Source organism: Xenopus tropicalis, chromosome 1 (assembly GCF_000004195.4).
Source record: "Xenopus tropicalis strain Nigerian chromosome 1, UCB_Xtro_10.0, whole genome shotgun sequence".
In the NCBI taxonomy this organism is placed as follows: domain Eukaryota; kingdom Metazoa; phylum Chordata; class Amphibia; order Anura; family Pipidae; genus Xenopus; species Xenopus tropicalis.
The window spans coordinates 72,650,998-72,674,140 of NC_030677.2; the positions used below are offsets into that span (position 1 = coordinate 72,650,998).

Consider the following 23,143-nt stretch of genomic DNA (forward strand, 5'->3'; position numbering starts at 1 on the left):
AACATCCCCCTTGACTTACAGCTACATATAAAAGCTTATAGGTTCACACTTAAGTCAGTGGGGATAGTTTTGGGTGTCTTTGCACCATGTTTTGGGACTACTTGTGACCAAAATATCAAAAAGTTGTATCTTTTCCACCAAAAAAACCTTTATTTTATATGAAAAGGGTTTTCAGTCTATTGATCTGTAGAGAGACATAATAACATCTAACAGCTTGCCTGATCTGTAAACGTGGTTCCTACAGCCATTTTATAATGTAGCTGTGCAGCACATATTTCTGCTAGAAACAGGCACAGTGATTGTGGCTATAAGAGTTCACATAGGGACACATCCGCGCTGTGATGAATGAATTAATGAATTATCAGTTCAGGTTGAAGACTGCACATACCTCTCTATCAATCACAGCCCATTTTATGTGATAAAAGCTAAAAATAACGTGTACAGTATTCCATGCAAGAAGAAGTTTGTTCTGTTAAACATTTTCTTTTCCCACAAATAAAACACTTGAATAAATTAAAAAACTAGTTATAATTAAATTTAAGTTCATTTTTAAAAAAAAAAGTCCTATAGAGAGGTTTAAATTCTATAGTTCTGTAAAGAGCCACATTATATGAATAGATCTCTAGCATCTAGATATAGTAGACACACTTTTATTTATTAATATCTAGGTTCAATTACCTAACTCAGGGGTCTCAAACTCGCGGCCCGCGGGCCATTTGCGGCCCTCGGTACAATATTTTGTGGCCCGCACCAACGCCTTCACAAAAGCAATGAATGGATCGCGATTTTTATTGCGATTCAAGGGATAATGCAAGGCACGGCGGGCGGGAGCTGCTGATTGCGGAAATGACGTTATGCCATCATAACAGTTATTATGGGAAGACATTCTGTGTGCACAATTAGCTGCTAAGGAGCTAATTGTGCACACAGAACGTCTTCCCATAATAACTGTTATGATGGCATAACGTCATTTCCGCAATCAGCAGCCGCCATGCCTTGCATTATCCCTTGAAAGCCAATTTTTTGTGAAATCCCTTATGCGGCCCAGCCTCATCCTGACTTTGCCTCCTGCTGGCCCCCAGGTAAATTGAGTTTGAGCCCCCTGACCTAACTGCTGCATAAAATATGTCTTCTACTGCATACAAGTATCATGGAACAGTGGAGGTTTTATGGAAGCTGCAAATTGCTAGGGATTTCCGTGTGTTTATCATAGAACTGTAAGCAGGTAAAACTAATTTTAATGAATACTGAAGCAAAAAAAATGCTTGGAGTACAGAACACAACATTAAATATAAAAACGTTAAAGTAAATATGCAGATAGTGCTCCCCTGAGCACTTTTGCAATTTCATGCGTGCTGTTTGTAAAGTGTCTCTGATTTGCTGCTGGGAAATACCCCATTAAGTCTCTCATTTCCTATTTAACAGATATTACTAGTGTGTAGTTATTGTATGTTGTGGTGAAGACATTGTAAACAGTTATGTGTTGACAACAGCGACCCTTGTTTGTCACAGGGGGATTGCAGAGATTCCAGCAACTGTCAATGGGGTGTGATGGTTTGGGTGCAACCTATTTTAACAAAGTCTGCAGCAACATTCTGAAGCCTTTATTGCTGGTGCCTCCAGCCCACCCACATCCACCTAAAGTGTACAGCACACATCAGATAGGCCTAATGCTGAATATTTTTCAAGATTATTGAAGATTCAACCAATATATAACAACAGGTAATAAAGGTTTATTACAGCGCAGAAAGGAAAATGAAGGATATAAATGAAAGGCAAGGAAACTTTAATTTACTGGGGGTGGGGAGCAAATATATTAGGCACCCCCAGTGTATTATATTGAATTGCTTATTTTGCTTATATTGCATGTGCTTTGCATTACTTTTAAGCTCTAAAAAAATGAGTGGCATTAATAGGTGCTGAGTTATAGATAATTATAATGAACTTTAGTAAATGGACATCAAAGCGTGTAAAATCATCTTTCTACAAATCATTTGTTCATAACTTTGTTCAGTAAAAAAATGATTTACTACAACCATGCTTACTCATGTTGAACAACCCTGAAACAGCCCACATACAACCCAATAACAGACATTCAGCACATGATCTCAGCTATTCTCATGGCTGACTTCCTTACCTTGCCCAATAAGTCCTGCTGTCTGCTTAATTTTCCAAACTCCCTAAAGCTGGTAACACTAACAGGACCTACAGACATTGTTGGGAGCTTTAAAGTACAAGGGACCTGAGGCACAATTGTATGTGTTAAACAGACACAAAGCTTTTGTGGTTGGAGAGCCCTATAAAGATTCTGCACATGGAATGTTTTCCATCTCGTCTCTAGGAAGGCAGTTCTCTGTTAATGTTTTGTTTAAAAAAACAAAAAACAAAAAAAAACTAAATATTTATTAACATTTCTACTTTAACTGAAGCTGTAGGTAATATGTAAACTGTGTCAATGATAAAACATTCAGTAACCTCTTCAATAACCTGATGAGTGCAAAAAAAATCCTATATTGCATTTATATATGGGTTTTTTTTATACACAGCTAAGTGTGTTTTTGTCAGTTCCAACCCTCTGGTCTATTGATTTATTAATGCAGCATGTTTGTCTAAAAAAAAACACGAAGAAATGCAAATGGAGTAAGATGCAACTCATAAGTACAGCCAGGCAGAAAATAATGGAATCAATTAGCAAATATGTTTAGGTGCGCTTAAACGCACATCAAACGCATAAAAGAAAATGTCCGTGTGTATCAGCCCTTAGCAATAAATATATCATAGGGCAGCTTGGCAGAGAAATGTATCAAGCATCCGAATATGGTTACAGTGTAATTCAAACTATCCCAGACAAGAAGAATAAGTTGCACTTCTAAAACACAGCACTAACCAACAAACAGACAAGGAATAATATTGTAATCTCAACTCTTTTCACAAATAATGCGAGAAAAATACCCTGTCCTTGGGGTCATTCCTTGGAACATTTTCTCTGCCTCAAAAAGTGATTGAGTTTTTGGATGACCTTCCTTACTTATGGCTTTGTTTACATTTATGAGCTCAAATTCCCTGTAATGATTTACACTAATAACAAACAATGGCATATTGCATAAGGCAGAAGTGAGCACTTAGGTGTGTCTGTTGTTTAACTTGTTAAGCAGGATTTTATTTTGTTTAGGCCAATGACTATTTGGAAACCATAGCTGAAATTGTTCTATTCTACACTACAGTCAGATGATATGATGCAACCAGAGGCCTGGCTAATGCCATTAAACATTACTCCCTATTCTGTATCACCCAGTATCGAAAGGCAATCTAAGGTCCATAAAGACAGCTTAGGGTGAGTTTACCATGTCACCCACATGTCATCAAATACTTTGAGACATAAATGTAAGACTTTAGCTCCAGAAAAAGTACAATGCAAAAAGCATTGATGGATGTAAGAGAAGCAAGGGGTGGTGATGTATATCTTGCTGCTGCTATGACAAAAAATGTATCTACCTCCAATCTTATGTGATGTAAGCAGATGACTTATGAATTTAAAAAAAGCTGTCACAAATCTTTTTAGCTAGGGCCACACCATGAAACTGCATCATGTGATCTACCTATGGCTGCAACAGAACCAAAGTCAAGTGAGTGAGTGTCACCTGAAATGCTGGTTTCCATTGTGGAATGCTGCAGGGAGTGTACTTCATGTGACAATTACCTGAGTTGCTGAGGGAAAACTGAGGTTCTCTTGTTCTTTGCTGGATTATATCACATGCTGGTTATCAAACAAATGAGATTTAGACTGAACCTTGATGCTTGCCAGCATAGAAAATTGTTGGTTCAACAACCTGATTGTGAAACCATAGCCTTCATAAACACCCATCTGTAATACCACTGAATGGATTCAATTTCAGATTTAGTATTGCACTGTAAATTAGTCCAGCTGGAATTACTCCAAAAAAACAGCCCATGAAAATAAAATCAAAATCCTTGTTTTTTCTCTGGGTATATTAATAATAAGTGTTGCCAAGGAATTGTAACTACATAGTAAACCATTTGCACCCGTCACCCAGTTTCTCGTGACCTTTAAACCTTGTCCCAACATATTTACCAAAAGCCTACCAAAGCTCGTATTTAAAAATATATAAAAATCACTGTAATGGCACAAATGCATAATTCAAAAACTAGACAAGCATTTATTTTATTACATATGACTATAGAGAGTTGATTTACTAAAGGTCGATATTTTGAGCACTATTTATAGCATGCGTTAAAAATTTTATTGCTTCTTATTTTTTACGACTTAATTGCGTCTTAAATAACGCAAGATTCACTATAGGATACGTGCGTTAATTAAGACGCGGTGTTGTTTGCGTTGCGATGATCCTTTTTCTTGCTTTATTTTCCGCACGTGTGTTAACTCCAGTTGTGTGCGATATATTTCGCCGCTTGCTATATTACCGCACGATTTAACACACGTAACCATTACGTTCGTAAAACTACTTTTCTGCAAATGACCATTTCCCTGAAAACTGGAGGATGCATCACTCTAGGGCCAACACATACTTGAAAAAATCCCACTGCAAAGTCCATGCTATGTTGGCAAAAGCTCATGAACCACAATTTTCTATAAGTACTGCCTGCCCCAAGTGTTAATTTTTGCATAGACTAATGCGATATTTAGCGCGTCTAACGCTTCATATGTGTTTGTGAATCATGGGTTAGTATTATTTCTATGCGAGAATGAACGCAATGCGTTAAAATTAACGCATTGCAATCATGCGTTATTTAGTGCATGCGATATGCGTCTTAATGCATGCGATAATACTCTAGCGAATCACGCATTTTTTTCACGCCAATTTTAACGCAAAAAAGCATGCAATAATGCTTATCGACCTTTAGTGAATCAACCCTTATATGTCTTATTTATTTTAATTTTGTATTAATGTCATTTTATCACATCCCCTCACCCTGCAACTGTTATCAAATGTTAAAAACTAGAGACAAGGGGGAATAAATCCTTTTATATGTCACATTTCAGCTCTTCTCAAAGGGGGCATCTCTAGTGTGACTCAAGCAACTGCTTGCTTCTAAAAGGAAAGTTTTGGTTCCCTACAGCAGGGTTAAAAATTCCTGCTTAGAACTCTTTATGATCACATGAAAACAGCTGTCTAATGTAGGGGTTAGAAATAACCTGAACCTAATAAATGGATGAATCCAACACACCTTAAATTTAACAAAACCAAATGAAAAATGGAACAGAAACAGCAAGACAATTCATACATCAAGCATGTTAATGTTTATTTCACAAATCTTATTACACTTCTTCTTCCATACTTCTAAAGTACTGTATTTATCATGGTGACATTGCTTGTCACTTGCCATAGGTGCTTCTTTTGAAACATGCCTGCCTCTAAAAGGTTAAATGTCTGGTTATATGTTTGGTTTATTGTGGAAGACTGAGGAAGAAGAACTTGGGATATGAATGCTGGGTGACAATACTTGAATGACGAGTTTTCTTGTTTATGTGTTTCCATTTAACAAAACACAAAGAGTTTGCTTGATTTGAAAGTTTGAAGCAAACAACAGACAGTGCTTAAAATGCTCACCAATCCTTATAAGTCCTAATAAGTCACCTTAACCTTAGTTGTAAAGCTTCCTTACGTTGCATTGTCCCCTCCCAAAATTCTTAGTTTAAAAAGGGTTAAAAAAAATCAAGTGAAATTTAATGAAATGTAAATGTCTATGGCTATAAGCTTGTCTTGCTGAACAGGACCGTTTCACACTGGAAACTGGGACCCCACTGCTGGGAAGCAACTTTTTTTTAAATCAGATTTTCTGGGTAACGGTTGGGAGTTGTGGTACCTCTCTTGAAGAACAACACACTCTTCTGTTCCAGCACCAGCTTCCAATTGTTTGAGCTGGATATTGCAATGCTTATGACAGACCCTAATGATATAATGTAGGTATCATTAAGAAGTCTTGAGCTATACTTCATAGACAGCATTAGCCTTTGTTGTTGCCAGCATGTGGCCATGTTATTGAAGTGAATGGCAGGCAGTAGAAATGGGAGTTTTGATTACACAGATTCTTCCTTATGCGACTGCAGGTTGTCAAAGACCCCACATAAAAAGCCTGATGACAGACGTGATTTCAAGCTTTTCCAAAAGCAGGGAATGAAAAGCCTGAAATCCCCCCATTTACGTGTAAAAAAATTGACTGCAAGGACAGTGCATCTGATTCTCAAGCCTGACAGATGCATCACAAATGAAAGGGCACAAATTTTAATTTTTTTGTCCTCCGTGCACTGAGCAACTGCCTGGGTAACAAACATGTAGAATACTACCATGCAGTGCCCTTAGGGTTACATGCTAGGTAGATGGAAAACAATAAGGGTTATGTAATAAAAAGTGCTAAGTTGACCCAAGTGCAGTAACCAATAGCAACCACTCAACGTGCAGTGAGCTAGAAATCACCTGTTTAAAATTAACAACTTACTGGTTGCTATGGGTTACTGCACCAGGGCAAACGTAGTGCCTTTTTATTATATATTGTGATAACACCTAACCCTAAAACAAGGGAAACTAAAACCTTTTTTGAAAAAAAAAAAAAAAGTATTATCCAACAATAAAAACCTTTTAGGAAGCTCTAGCAAAAAAGTGCTAATGTTTGCCTTCCTGCATAAGGTGAAGACAATGCAGTCCAAAAGGACAGTTCAGATAATAATATGGAGCTTGAACGTGAAGCTTTTGTTTATAAGGCCAAATTGGTCTCTGGCAAAAAGCAGATGCACAACACTTAAAAAATACAGAATTGGAGGAAAGTTTAAACACAGAGATATAAAACTGCAGGGGCACCATTTTGTAATTAATAAAAAAACTGGTGCTGCTGTACTAATGTTTGCACTGGGCTCTTCCACTAGGTAACTGAATAAACTAAGCTTGATTTATTCCTCTATCTGCAGACAAAGATCCTGTTGGTCTTACAGAAGCAAGCTATTTAAGCCAACTGTGTCAAGGCACACGAAAGCATGACGTTATTGCTAATGCTTTATTTTCCAACTGTCCTAAAATGACCTTCTTACACATGCGCGATATATACATCCAGAATATCCTACAACCAGCATTTCCACGCAGCTCAGCTATTCATCTCTCTGCAGCCTATAAGGAAAGAAAAGTCATAAGGGAATGCTATTGGTTAACGATTACTAAACAATGAATAGCTTCTGTGTTCTTTGGTCAAGAACTAAATGCACTGTAGAACTTTATAAAATAGGCGAGGGTAAACATATAAGCATATATAGGAATATAATAATATATAAATAATAGAACTCCTGCAACATGATACAGTTAAATGGGATGTCACAGTTAAAAATATAGATCTAATCAGCTTTGTTTACAGAAGCCTCTATTTTTGGTATGTTATGGAATATTGACATGATCACCAAGAAAAATACAACGGTCTTGATAAATTTACGCTTTGAATGGCTTCCTTTTTGATTACCGTGACAATGAGGGTTTTAATCGTCCTCGTTGGTCCCTTCCTGATCTGAAAAAGCCGAACACCTTTAACATTTAAGAGGATTGCGGTATCCACTGAGTTCCCGTTAGGATTGCTCGGATCGGATCATGTTTGTAAACACTGTAGCCATGTGCGCGCCACCACGTGAATAGGCGTCACACTGACCTAGAAACTCGTATTTGTCGAGTCACCTCTGGCACACATAATAATGCAATGATGCCAGAGTTTATTTTAACTCTCTCTTCCTGTCTGAAGGACAGCAGGTCCCTTAAATGTAAGGGCGAATTATCTGCCAAAATGGAATGCTTGAAACTTGTGATTATGCCACTGGCTACTTTCGTTTTCGAGGCAATAATTACAACTGTTTCCATGATTTAAGAAAACGTTGCCAAGCAGTGGGTCAAGAGCAGTGTTCAACTAAGACTCTCAGCTCACCTGGCAACCAAAAGCTATCGAAAGCATAGTTGATGTCAGACATCATATTTAATTTTTTTTTTTTACTATGTGGGGCCAACTGTTACTTTTTCCAGCAAATGCAAATTATATACAGCAATTTTACATCAAATTCTGACATTCAATAAAGAGGCATAGACAATTTATTAATCATCAAATATAACGTATAGACAATAGATAAGAAAGAGAACTTCATATATTTAGAGTAAACTGCCTCCAGTCAATCAAGTAGTCTTATCACTTTTATTCCATATATGCAACAACAGAAACTGCCTTTAAGATGAACACCTACGCAAGGTCAAACAAGGAAAAAGTCAACAACATCACTTGCAGAACACATGGCAGGTCAGGGCAAAGTACGAGCAGCATACTAGCCCACTGCACCCTATGACTGGTACACAAACACTTGGCCAAGCATGGGCACTAATAGCCAGACTTCTCCGGCAAAAGGATCTAATCTCATGCAGGCTAAGGCAAATACAGCTGTATTTGGATTTTCCTTGACCATTAGTGTTGCCGAGACTTCCAGCTACAAGTTAAAGAGTTGCTAATATCAGCTGAGCTTTGCATTTCCCAAGCAACTAGTAATGGCAGGCTGACAGAAATTTGAAAAAGCACACAGTCCAGGGAAGACCACAGAAAAAGTTTAAGAGATCATGGCTAGTGGTTAAAAAAAAAAAAAAAATCTATCACAGATTTAAAATGTATAAATAAGCTTCCTCTCAGTTTAAAACTGTGGTTGTTGGTTTTTCCAAGGAGAAACAAAAAAATAAAACCTTGAAGTCTGTTTTATTTTTAACACAAAGTTAATAGTAGTTTAAATACTTGCCTAGGCCTGGGGGCTCTCTCTTGCTTTTCCCAGGATCCTCTTGCATTCAGGGCTAGGTCACATCTGGTTTCCCTAATGTCACAGAGATGTGAACAGCTCATCTAAACATCTGTAGATTCAGGCTTCCTCACCCCTAGGATGACACTCTGTAATATAGTTGTCAGATCTACCCTTGAGAGAGGGATGAGCCCACCATTAAATTACCATAAATTTAATGTAAAACAAAGTACCTTATGACACCACATTAATATTACATTTTTTTGGGGTTTTTTACAAGCCAAGAGGCAAAATTTGATACTGGTATACCAAAGGAAGTGCAGATTTCTCTAACGAAATATGCCAAGTATGAGTGCAGTGGTGTCCCTTTATTTGCCTATTTGCTGTTGTCTATTTTAAAACTAGGACAGCAATAAAATAACAACACTGAGTTTGTATGTGTGTAGCTATTTGGCTTGCAAAGAATGAGCCTGTGCAAGTATTGTATTACTTGTGCTTCCAGTCTCCACCCAGAAACAGGTTTATCTTCTACACAAATCTTTACAGTACAGTGGCTCTATAATAACTGAATTTAATCTCATTATGCTAAAACATAAAAGCAACAATAGCTTCACTTTGCAGTAACATGTACCCCAACATGTCTTGTTTATTAATTTTAAGTCTGTAGCTCCCCTAAATCTAGCACAACAGCCACAATTAGTTACAGCTCATATCTATCACTACTATTTGTTTGTAATTCTGCTGAGATCTATTTATGGCTCACCGCAGATGACCTGGTTCTAAGCCTTGGTGCTTAGTGTTGCTTTGGAAGGCTGTACAAAACAAGATTAGAACTCAGCTTCTCCAGCCAATTGACCAGTGGACTCTCTTACAGCAATTGTCACTCAGAAATCCAAAATTCTACGTGTGACAGGGTTTGTACAAAAAAAACCATGGACAACAGATGATACATGAAATCATTTACCTAGTTTTAGATTACATAATTGTACCAGTGAATTCTGGGTTGCCTTTTTGTAAACAATGTAGCCATGTGCGCATAGAGACCTTATGTGCCAAATTGGAAAGCAAGTTAACTCTTTTAGTAGGTTCAGAGCCTTTGTATTCATGATGGTGGAAAAAACCCTGTATGTTTGTAATGAATTTTGATATTTCTTCTGTTCGAATTAAGGATCCTCGTTACTACAGGTATGGGATTCCTTATACTGAAAACCCATAATCCAGAAAGCTCTGAATTACAGGAAGCCCACTACCCATAGGCTCCATATTAAGCGAATAAGTCTAACTTTGTTTCCCTGTAACAATAAGATAGTACCTTGTATTTCATCCTAACTAAAATGTATTCATCCATATTGGTCCCAAAACAATCCTATTGAGTTTATTGTTTAAATGATTTTTAGCAGAAACAAAATACAGAAAGATCCCTTATGTGGAAAACCCAAATCCCAAATATTTTAGATCCTATACCTGTAGATGTCTAAAAGAAAGTTTAAAGTTAAGTTAAAAGAAAAAAAACACTTTAAAGGAGAGATGTAGCATTTACCTACCCACCTTTCTTAACTTATTCTTTCAATGAAATGCACACATAAAGTCAACTTCATAACCACAAACAGGGACCATCAAACTAGCAGGTTCAAATTATGAATATAGTCTTTTTAACCAAAATGTAGGATGGTGATATGTTCCCCAAAACTGTGTAATTTTAAGTGCCACAGGGAAAGCAGTATACAAATAATCATGCACGGTGAGTTAGACCTCTTTCTGGGTTACTTGTCTATATCCACTACATATATTGTATATATTATTGGCAATTGGATAGGTATTCTATATAGCACCCGAGCCACTTAAGTAAAGACAGACTTAGTTGTATACCTAATACAAACGATTCTTTATGGATGCAAACCAGAGTGAGTATTGAAATATATTATTCTATAAAAAAATTTAATATTATATATATATAAATTCAGTGTGGTGTGTTCATGCCAGATAATTTCAGTAGAGGCTTGTTTGTCATTCTAAGGATATCACTATCTGCAGATACTAGTTTTTAACTGAAATAGTGATTTAAGCTCCTTTGCAAGGAGTTCATCAGCATTTCAGACTAGCAACAAATACGCTGCACTGTAAGGCTAATAGTGCACAGGTAATTTTCTTTGTTTGTATATCTGCCAACCAATCATAGCCAACATGTTTATCGTTGAAGCTATGTTTGTGTTAGAAGTCTTTGTAAGCAGTGCCCTCTAACCCCTCTATTTATGTGTTATAGCTCCATTTTTTGTAATACTATATCCAACTTTCTGGCACTGAAGATTATTATATACATAGAACATACATAGAACAATCCCACTGGTTTCTGGGCATAGTGGGTCCTGCTGCTCTGTATCTATGTGGCAGATACCCATGAAAATTGCTAAATTGCAGTAGCATATAATAATTTAATTATTTATTATGCAAATCTGCAAATGTTTAAATAATGATATTTAACTTGTTTTTCATTAAGTGATTGCATACATCAGCAACAGAAATATTATTTTGTATACCTAATTAATTTGTGGTCTTTTTTAGTATCTGTAGTGCTGCGGAATGTCAAGCTACATAAAAAACATAAAGGGTAATAATAGATTTGTTTCAAATTAGTTTTTCCCAGCACCAGACACTTTTTATATTTTATTTCATATGTGGCCATATTTTGCAGCTTCTAGGTACAAAATCAGTTGGGATGAGTTTTAGAACTTCTGTTTACTAAAAACAGATATATACAGTAATATTAACCTTTTAATTGATAAGACCAATGATTTCTGCTAATTAAAAGCTGTGCCTTTTTAAAATGAAATGTGCCTGGTACAAACTCAGCGGTAACAAACAACCTAAAAAAAACCCTCTCTCCGTCACAACAAGCTCTGAGCCAGCGCGTGGTGCTTGTTCTTTAAATAAAGTTGACGTGCTGGAGTCTATGACCATGCGCACTGCATCAAAACAATTCCAGTGCCCTGGCAGTTTGCCAGTATCATCCAAAATCAGTGGCAAATGTCTACTGCACGAATGCATACCACACCAAATCTACTACTCATAGCATCTTGAAGTTCTGTTATGAACTATAACTGTGATAATTCTATCCCGCAGATTTTACTGAAGGCGTAAGGACACAGGCACAATTAGGAATCTTTAAATAGACTTCGATTGGAGTAAATGAACTACGAGAATGAGTTAGACACATTATGACGATTCGAGCACCCATGTTTTCCTATCTCATTATGTAAAAGCTAAAAACAGAACTGTAAGGCTTCTGACTCATAGCAACCTCGTCAGCATTACAATTTTCCGTTCCGAGTAAACGTGATAAGAATTTACTGAAGCACAGTATATGCTACATTGAATAGAGGAAGTCAAACTCTGGCCTACAGGAAAAGTGTAATAGGTTGGTGCACCACATATTCAGCTCTCCTCTGTGGGGGCAAGCTGGACAAGGCCTTGCTTCCTAGATATTATTTGAACACATTTATCTCTTCAAAAGAACTATTTAAACAGGTTCAGTTATCTTAGCTACCCATCACTAGTAATAGTTGATGGTAAGTGAATGTATTTTTACACTCATTCATTTATTCTTTATCTTTGTCATCCCATTAAGGATTAACTTGTCCAGTATTTTCCTTTTTTCCCCTTAGGGCATTTTCAGTTTTTCCATTATAAAGACAATGAGCCCCTGGCCATTTCATTCCAATCTTTGTATTAAACAAATAAAAGATCTGAGCTGCAATAAACATGGTAATACACAAGGGAAATCTACATCACTACTTCCCAAGCATTTCAGGTAGCCATTAAAATGCAAATGGAACAACCTCCATTAGCTGTTCTGGAAACAAATTCTCCCATTGTCTTTAAGACAAGGGACCACAAGTATAATCTGACTAAAAGGTTTCCTGAATTGAAGTGCTAACACCTACATCATTAACCACTAGAATTTTTGCACCTCTAGACTTAATGAAGGTCAATTAAAGCTTCACTACTTATTATTTTCTATATACAAATGTCAGACACTACTATGTAAAGATGACAAAAAGGTATTGGCATATCTAAGTATATTTTACTCAATGCAGCGATTCATAAAATGCTATGACAGCCACTTTGATGCTTAACTGTGCTTAATTTTATTTGTCAAAGAGATCATTTAGAAACAGCACGTTTTTTCTGCAAAGTAAACAGTAAACATACAAATACATTTCTTAACACAAAACAGTGTCCTTAATGTTAACGCTCACATGTCTGCAATATACTTCATAAATATGTTTGAAATGAAAAGAGGAAAAGGCCAGTTTGAAATGGCAGAACTTCCTCTGTCCTGGATTGGGTTTAATTTCCTTTTAGTCTTCTGACCTTGTGGTCTCAAAACTCCAAACCCTGTCCTAAGGTCTCTTTCTCTTTCTGTGTCTCTTTGCCTGTGTCTGCCTTTGTGTCTGCTTGTCATTCAGCAGCTATCTAGTGGCAAGCTGATTCACTAGCAACACAAAGGCAGATCTGCCTTAAACAAATGCCGAATGTTCGGTTTTACACACAGGCAGTGCTGCAACAAGAAAGAAAACAGATGTCTGTCTCTCACTGTTCTGTCTTAAAATTATATACAAGGCTCTTGCTATACTGCACTTATAAGATCTATTTAAGAAAATAGTCTCACACTTGTAAAAAAAGAATATATATTTCTTCAATTACATGTACAAGACTTTGATTAAAAAAGGGAAGGAAAAACACATTTAATGTTGCATGTCAAGTCAATAGTATGCATTCATACAATATTAGAAATCTTTATACTTCATAAACTGTAAATCCAACCCAGCTGATAAGCACATTTTCACATTTAGCTATATAGTTTCAATAGTGTCATGTAGGTTAATAACAGAACATCTCATATAAACAAATGCATTAACAAAGTATGTGTTTTATTATTTAAAATCAAACTATATTTGTCAGCCATGTTGGAAAAGGATCAGATTATTTACCCCCTCTGTACTGTTGCATGTTACAAAAACAGATTTAGTTCCTAATGACTGGTATGTGTGAAAAAGAAACAAAGAAGAAATGAATAGGTAAGAAGGTATGGGCATAAATATAGCACTCTGACCTTAACGTCCCTCAGCCTTGTAGAAATCCAGCATACAGAGTCTGGGCTCCTTTCTAACAAATCCTAAAGGGCAGCCATCTTGCTTCCTTCTGCTCCTCTACGAAAGCAGACTAGCCTCCACATCAATATTCATAGGGCAGTTTGACGTCTGTTCTCATCACTTGATGAAGCCCCGGTGTTGCTGTTCTCTGTTCCAAAGGGTAGACGTGACTGGCATGTGAACCAACCCCAAAGCACTGTCTGCTGACAAGGAGTTCTGCCTGCCTTCTAGTTTGGGTAATGTAAATCGCTTCCCTACTCAGGGCTTCCCACATAAAGCCCTCACATTTTTTTGCCTGTACAATAGTAAGCAGAAGCCTGGGCTGCCCTGAAGCTGTGGAGTGGATCACACAAGTAACCTGGCTGTGTCCTTCCCTGCTCTGCAGTGCAGCTTCATAGACATAGACTGCCTCCAGCTACAGTACAGTAAGCTGCTTTCTGCCAGGCATAGGGGGAAGGAATGTGCAGGCAAGAGAAGATAGCTGATTTTAAACTCTGCCCTTACTATCAGATTACATTACAGTAGGCTTGCTGAGGTTCCTCCTTTTCATCTCTCCCTTCAACTTATCTTTTTACATCACATTTCAACATTTCCTCCCCACAACCCTCTGCAGAATGTACCCATGTTCGTATTTAGATACTGGCACGATTGTACTGTGGTTCCCTAGTTGATTTTTTTTCCCCCTGTGAGGTTGCCAGAGGAGGTCTTTAAAACCTTTAAAAGTCCTTCAGACTCAGCACTTGCAATATTTCAATTAAGACAGAACCTCTTGTTTACTGTGGCCATGTGAGTGAGACAGAAATAGACACAATTTACGCTGACCCCGTGCTTTAGCCATTCTGGCGACAGAATGACCGGCGCACATTTGTGAGTCACTACTGTTTCCGTTTCACAATTATACTAACTGTCCATACTGAAAAAAAATATCTGTGTTGGATACGTTGAGTACATTTTGCCCTCTGTAAGGATACGCCTTTAAAACATTGAAACATTGTTTGTTACAACAGAGAAAATCATGTTACCTGCAGAAGCACAAAGTAGCAATCCACATATAGGTTAGCTTTGGGGGTCATTCAGTTATATCCGAGAAATCAACTGCTTGCCCTGTTAAATCCATAGCTGCTGCTAAATTCTTCAGTCCTATTTAGTGTGTCTCAAACTGTGAGTTCCCTCAGAGCAGAAGGGGAGTTGACACAGCAGACTTAACTCATTTTGTTGTTCTTTTGAGGAGGGGAGACTGAAACATGATCCAGCCCATCTTTCTCTAAAGCATGCTCTACCAGCCCGCTCTCCCTTCCCCCTATGCTTTCTACTATAAAAGGCACACAAAAGGGCAGTTGCTACAAGCATATATAAATATGTATATACACACACAAATACATATAAATATATGCATTATATACAGGTACACAATCTTATGGAATGTGTTTACTATTTAAAAACACTTATACAAAGCTAAGCTAAAACATGGGGAAATAGATAATAATAGATAATAATATATACTTATAATAACAGAGATTTAATAAATATAATAATAAAAAAATACCTCATTGTAACAAATTATTTTTTTATGCCAAGAATCATATTAAATATGGTTTTCTATTATTATTTAAATGCTATTAAAAAAAATTGTATATCACCCCTGCCACAAGCCTGCTTTAAGTGCTGGTCACACTGTTACCATATGCTGTTCTTTTTGACTTTACACTACATCTACACTTGTCTGTAGAATGCAACATTTTCATTTGTCCACACTTACTCACTTTGGCCTGAGTGGTTCTCCACCTGTCACAAGTAGCATCTGCCATAGCAGAAGTGTTTCTTATTCTTTTGCCTGAGAAGAAATGTCAGGCAGGTAATGCTAGTTTGACTACAAGTGTCCATCCTGAGAACACTGAGGGACAAATGGTGCTGGAAATATTAGCACACATCTGAACATTTCAGCTTATATTGAACCCTACCTACATCTGACATCTGAATACAAATCTCACTTCATTAATTAGCTAGAACTAAACACTAATTTTATGAACTAAATTAAAACACCTATGTGCTATCAACACACTTCCCAGCAGCTTGACTTGGTTTACAGTAGCCTATTCAGCAAAACCCTACCTATCATCAATAGATCTCAGTATAAATATGAAATAATTATTTGGTTACAAATATTTATGTATCTCTCTATGTATGTGTAGATTTCTTACAGAGTGTCTATGTATCTATGAATGTGTAAATATATATATCCCTCCTAGAAAGCACTCTTATTAATCAGTTCATCCTCATAACAATGCCAGGAATATAATAATTAAAAATATCAATAAGTAGTATATAAATCACAACGCCACTGATCTTTACATGTCACTGCCAGTGAAATGATCATAGTATATTTCAAAGTCTTTACTGTATTAATTGTATCAATAATTAGTGACGTTTCTAGGGAAGCACCGAATCCACTTTTTTGGATTCTGCGAAACCCCCGAATCTTTTGTAAAGAATTTGGCTGAATACTGAACCGAATCCTAATTAGCATATGCTAATTAGGTTTCAGAAGGGTTAAATGATAAAGTTAAAGGGTTAAATTGAAAAAAATGTTTAACTTCCTTGTTAACATGACAAGAAGTCACATGATTTTTAGGATTCGGTTCGTCCAGGAGCGTGGATTTGGCCGAATCCTGCTGAGAAAGGCTGATTCTTGGCCGAATCCTGAACAGAATCCTGGATTTTGTGCATCCCTACCTATTACTGTGTCTTATTGGCTCATAAAATATATATATAATATAACAATGTATCAGAGCACACATTGCACTCAGAGCAGTGTGTTTCCATCTGCTTCAGATTATTCATATAAAGGGAATACTAAAGTCCTTTTTTTCTGACGTTTTGAGTTTGTGAGGGCTGGATATAGTCTTCAGAACCACAAGGCTAACATTAATTGAAAAAACAAATATTTGTACCATAAGAATGGCAAATTAATCTTTATTTCAGTGTTTCTCGAATTCAGACAGTTTGTCCAGGCCCAAAAGATTATGTTGTTCTTGAACAACACTATAGAATCTATGAAGCCTTAGTCTCCCTCAAACTGTTCTGAACTGACTCCTTATTAAAAAATATCTTGAGTTGGAAATATTTCCTTTTCCATTTTTACTATGTAAAATATAAATATAAAATATAAAGTTATCAGTATCAGTAGTGTTTCGCTTTAGATGCAATTTTGCAATGATGCTTCACATGGGCAAGGAGTCGGTGTTGACTATTACAAGCTTTTGAAGCCTAATATACACTGTGCATCATTTCTCAAATAGGAAAAAGGAGGAAAAAGAGGAAGGACTTCCTCTACCTAACAATTTTATGCAGATGTGAACCCAAGGATTAACATTGCTGCTAATAATATTGCTGTTAGCAGCAACACAGAGCCACAACAAAAAATATGAGTAATAACTCACATTTATTTTAACTATTGTTCCCACACAGCTACTGGGGCTGTATAGCCCCAGTATAGGCTGTCCTCCATTGGTAGATTTAACGTGGTAACGTTAGATCTACCAAGGGAGGACAGTCTATACTGGGGCTATACAGCCCCAGTAGCTGTGTGGGAACAATAGTCAAGGTAGAGTCGCGTATCACATTTAGGGAAGGGCCTAAATGTTAACAGGCATTTTACTTGCAGAAGGCTTTAAGTAAAAAAGGGAACATTCAGTTTTAAAGGAAAGGTAAAAACTAAGTAAATTTTATCAGAAAGGTCTATGTAAATACAGCCATAAGCACTTACAGTAATGCTGCACTGAGTCCTCTATAAAAAAACCCACAGGATTTCTTGTCTCTTTTTTTGTAAACATGATGTTCCAGTATCTGACTTCCTCTCTCAGAAGCATCCTTATTTCCTGGGGCCAAAGTCTGTGCAGCTCTCTGCTCTCTCCCCTCTCCATCTCCCCCTACTACCTGAATGCTAAGAACTCCCTTCCCCTCCCTTAGGAATGTGTGATCTCAGCTCTACCGACAAGAGCTGCAGGAAGAAAGCTACTTAAAATGGCAGCTGCTATCTTAAGCAAACGAAGAAAACTTCTAAAACTATTTACTTAGGTATAGTAATGGTTTCTGCAGCATAAATATATTGTTCTAGATGGCACTAATGTGGCCAATGTATTGGCAGAAAAATGCCAAAATGACTTTCCTTCTCCTTTGTCCATTCAACATGATAAATGCTATTGGGATGCTGCCTACATTGTATTTTTGTTATTCTTACTGTTTATATTTCAGATCATTTACCGTCTTGTTCACATTCATTTTGATATTTAATAAAAAATGACATGTTGTTAACAGAATGTATGACTGTCTTAATTACAGATACTAAGATATTTAGGGAAACCATGCCTTGAGAAAGGGGTCAACTCGGTGTCTTTCTAAGGAGCTATATGCAAAGAGAGGTATTTTTTTAATTAGAAGCAGACAATAGGATTTGTGCCACATTGCTGTAGGAGCATTTGGTGTTCCCCAGACTCTGTTAGGGCATGAGCCATTACAAGTTAAAAGGGTGTTCTAATATGTTTTGTTATAAAATAATGGATTGGTTAAAAGCGCCACCTTTCACTGTCTATTCTAATAAAAACCAAGGCCAAGGTCTATCATACACAAACCTAGCAGTCATACACTGAGTAACAGTGGTGGGGTCACCCTACAAACTTACTGATGGTAAAAAAAAGTTCTGTTTTATGTTAGCAAATCAAAGGAATTTGTAATTGCTGTGTCAATAAAATAAAATGACTAACAGATATTGACATGACAGATATGACATTAGGATCACATAAATATTCAACTAATAATTAATGGAGGAAAAAAAGACTGATTGATGTTCCCTAGTTTTGCAGACTTTCGCTGACCAACAATGTTGATTTCACTTCATTGAAACAGTGTGGAATAGAGGTACACAGCAATGTGTTAAATTATGTCAACATCAAACTTTAAGGTTTTCTGAGATGTAAATAGCTCCAGTAATGTAAAGGAAATGAGAAATGCAAAGGGAAAATCCCTTACATTGTAAATAACACTGCAGTATTCTGCATTTGGTATGTACCTAACAGCCATACATTATATAGGCACAGATAAACACTCTTATGACCAATGTTCTCAGTATGCTGTCTGCTTAATTAAACCTGCCCTTACAATGTGAAATATTAGCTGGAAACTTTGACCCTTGATATGTCCTATCAGGCAGGTTTCAATACAGTAGAACTATGATTGTACACTTCCCATGGGGCAGCGATAAAACGGTGTAAATTCCAGAAAAACATGTAATCCGGGAGAAAAAAGACACCGCTTGCCTGTATGAGACTATGAAAAAATGGTGTCGTTTCTGGAAAAATGTTAATTCTGGGCATGTAAAGTTAGGGTTCTACTATATTTAAATTGTGATGTATCTTCAAGCCACAATATCATGGTTGTATCCTTTAGTATGTTATAGTGGAGGGCCAGAAGACGATCCAATACCAATTCACCCAACTATAGTTGCACTTTTTGATTATTCCATTAGCTTACAATAATCATGTGTCAAGAGTCAAGTACAGCGGATTTGGCGTTATTTAGGGGTAACTGTTTAGTATATAGAATAATGCAAAAGTATTCAGAGGTAAGTATATGTTTATCACAGTGTAAAAAACACTGTTCAATAATGCATCTGCCTGCTGTTATGCAATATATATAATACATGTATGGGATCTGTTATCCATAAACCCGTTATCCAGAAAGTTACAAATTATAGAAGGGTCATGTCCCATAGATACTATTTTAATCAAATGATTCAAAATTTTAAAAAGCTTTCCTTTTTTAGTAGACTTGATGTATGGAGATCCAAATTGTGCAAAAACCCCTTATCCAGAAAACTTCAGGTCCCTAGCATTCTGGATAACAGGTCCCATATCTGTATATATATCTAATCTGTCCCTGCAGTTTAAAAAATTGCCACAAGAGGTTAATTCCACTTATAAAACAGAAGCAGCTAAAGATATACTTATCAGCCCCATTAGGTGTCACAGGTCAAATCATGTCAGCCACAAATCTGCCTACCCCTCCACCACTGGCGCATAGCTTCAAGCGTGCATGCTGTCTGTGTTTGGGAACATCAATCCTCATCTTGTTACAGCTTCACTTTTACAACCAACAAAAGTATTGCATATGTAAGACAAATTTCCTCATGTTCCCCCTTATTTTCAACTCCTCTGGTCCCTTAAATACTTCCAAATCCAACATATATGACTCATCATTGTAGGCCAATGGAATGATCAATAAGCTGGACTATATTTGGTAAAGTTTATGATAGAATTCAACTGACTGGGCAAACTCTTGTGTCTTGCTATGTTACCTTCAAAAGATACAACCACGAGATAACGTGGCTTGAAGATATATCAGTTTTTTGGGTTTGGGAAGTACTTTTTTACCTCAGTGTTAACAATATCAATAAAGGATACTTGTTTTAATCCTCATTTCTGGTTAAAGTAGGGATGCTCTGAATGCCGGATTTGGTTCGGGATTTGCCCAAATTTGAACCATTAGCAGGATTCCAATTCAGGTGAATCCAAAAGCTTGGCCCAACTGAATCTAAACCCTATGTAAGCGTTCCTATTTTTGCACACACTATGTAAATGCACCTACATTTTCCCCTTCATTTAGCACACTTTTGGCTTCCTCTTCCGGGTTCAATTTCAGAATTTGGCCTACCCATAAACAAGGATTCAGGGATTTAGCTGAATACCAAAACCGAGGTGTCAGTGCATCCCTAGTTTAGAAATATTTATGACCTAGAAGTGGAGGATACAAGTCAATTTGTTTTTGTATTATTAGATTTCTATTTGGCTGACATTCCTCCCTTGTGACAGGTGAAGTATTTTATAATTCCCTAAGTATGCTAAATTATTCCTTGCAACCTACAAAAAAAAGAAATAATGACCGTCCCCCCTCCATTAATATACCCCTGTGTGCACTTATTTCCATAAGGTGGCCATACACTGGCCCATCCTGTATGGAATGTGACCAATCAGGCCAGAGGCCAAAGGCCAAATAAATGAATATCGGCGATACACGGTGTAGACATTTATCTAGTATTTTCCTTGTTGAGGCTGACTGCCCAAATGATAAGAAAAGAAGAAGAACTGTGGCTCTGCTTTACTTTCTCAATTTCTGCACAATGCACTGGCTGAGTTCATCAACCCTTTCAAGTGAACCCAGCACACACAATACTATATTTACCTATCTATACACTCACTTATATAATCCATATATACCAACATCAATACTAACTGTAGATTTTAGTATCACAATAGCCTTACTGTGCTTGTTCAATAACTCATCCAGGCCCCTCTTAAAGGCATTAAAAGAATCTGCCATTACAACATAAGTCGGATGTTCAACACGTGTATCATCCTTACACCCCCAAAAGTGTTGGTAACAAAGATCTCCCTGCCTGAACTCAGGCGGTTTAATAATTACCAGAGAAGCATCTGTCACACCCTCACAGCTTGCTCTGCCTACTGTAATATAAGATGGGGAGACTCACTGATTAGCATATATATTGCACTGAGAAAACAAACACATTTTACTCTTCCTAATCCTTCATAATTTTTTTATCAAGGAAACCCCTGAATCAAGTGAAATATTCAAGTGCCAATGTGAGTTTCTTATACTGTAGCACCACAGAAATTAACTGGCAAGCACCTGTCCAACTAAAACTAGGGCATAGTAGCAGGGAACTGCAAGAATGCAATCATAAATAATGTTCCCTTAAAGATGTGTGCCATGTGGGTCCATAGAAAATGTTTTGGTGTGTGCAAAACAAATTTTGGTGTGTGCAAAAACATTTGTGTGAAAACACATAATTGTGTGCTTATTTTGACCCACCTACTATTCTGGTTTAAAAAGTGTGCCAAAACAAGAGTAAAAAAAAAGTTACCTATACCTAGCAGCACTGCCTCGTGCAATAAAAATGTTGAAAGCTGAAGTCTGCATTTTTGTTGAAGAGTGATGGACTAGGGAGAATAAGCACCATTTCATAGCTGCTCAGATCCCTTAAACAACATTTTAAATGGTTAAATATGTAGGTAAACTAATGGGACATTCATAAATAACCAAGACCCTGCAGACCCAAAGGCATATGCAATCCATCCACTAGTAAAGTGCCTTATCTTTGTGTTTATCAACCTTCATTTCACTTCTTCAGTGCTTGGTATCCACCCTTCATATACAAACACACTGTAACAGGTGGTTCTTGTAAATCATCAAGTCATGCTGTTATGCATTAGTCCTAGTACCAGACTGACTCCTGCTTAAAGTTGATAAACAAACCTAAAAGGTCTAAGGGCAATTGCACACGTGGTGCTTCTCAGCCATGTTTCAGTCGACTCAAAAGTGCCATATACCACCTCCAGCAGCTGCTGTTAATACATATTAAACCTCCAAAACAGGAACTTTTGAGGTATATCATATGTTTCCAAATACAATAAACAGACAGGGCTGTTTTAATAAATGGGCAAAAGGGGCATTTTCCCTGAGCTCCCCAAGACGGGGGACCCACAATCAGACTTTTACCTGCTATAACTTTTAACTGAAGTATCCACTCATTTGAAGGTTAGCAATTGAAAAAATATGGTTTATAAATTATTTAAATTATCTTTTAGTAGATTAAAAATATGGTGATTCAAACTACAGAAACACCCCTTATCTAGAAAACTCCAGGTCCTAAACATTCTGGATAACATCTCCTGTACTGGTATTAATCTACAGATTTTGTCTTTCGTTGACGTTGTGAGAGTTGCAGCACAACAGAATCTGGAGAGCTGCATATTGAATATAACTGATATATTGTCAGAATGTTAGTTTAGGAAGTTGTGTTTCTTACCAAATATATTGTATTGGGTGTGAATGCAGTTTTGGAACTTTCATTTGTGCCATATCTGTTTTAGAGCACAAATAAAACAATTTCCTACTTTGAAATGCTGAAGGTCTCATACTTTACAACATCAAAGTCTGTATTTTCATTTGGAGGCACAATCTACATTTCTTTAGATATACATGAAAGAATTTTGGATTGTTTGTAGGATAGCTTTTTTGTCATCTGGCTTTCCAGAACTCCAACACTGAGCATTTGGATAATGGCTGCCATTTACTATCACATAAAGTTATCATGTGAAAATTCAGGGACGCTCCTAATTAATATAGTTTCTTG

The 23,143-nt window shown here is 36.9% G+C and overlaps 1 protein-coding gene across 2 annotated transcripts in view; it reads right to left on the minus strand.

Annotated features, from left to right (window-relative positions):
• tet2 (tet methylcytosine dioxygenase 2) overlaps nucleotides 1-15,147 on the minus strand; it is a 44,094-nt gene extending 28,947 nt beyond the window's left edge. The window contains exon 1 of one of the 2 annotated variants that reach the window (XM_002934777.5): nucleotides 14,958-15,147. In XM_002934777.5, the coding sequence (XP_002934823.2) occupies nucleotides 14,958-15,008 (51 nt within the window). In that variant the 5' untranslated portion in view covers nucleotides 15,009-15,147. Of the gene's footprint in view, nucleotides 1-13,895; nucleotides 14,925-14,957 lie in introns of those variants that run through there. The other variant, XM_012955515.3, reaches the window with a different exon arrangement.
• Nucleotides 15,148-23,143: the final 7,996 nt, after the last annotated feature.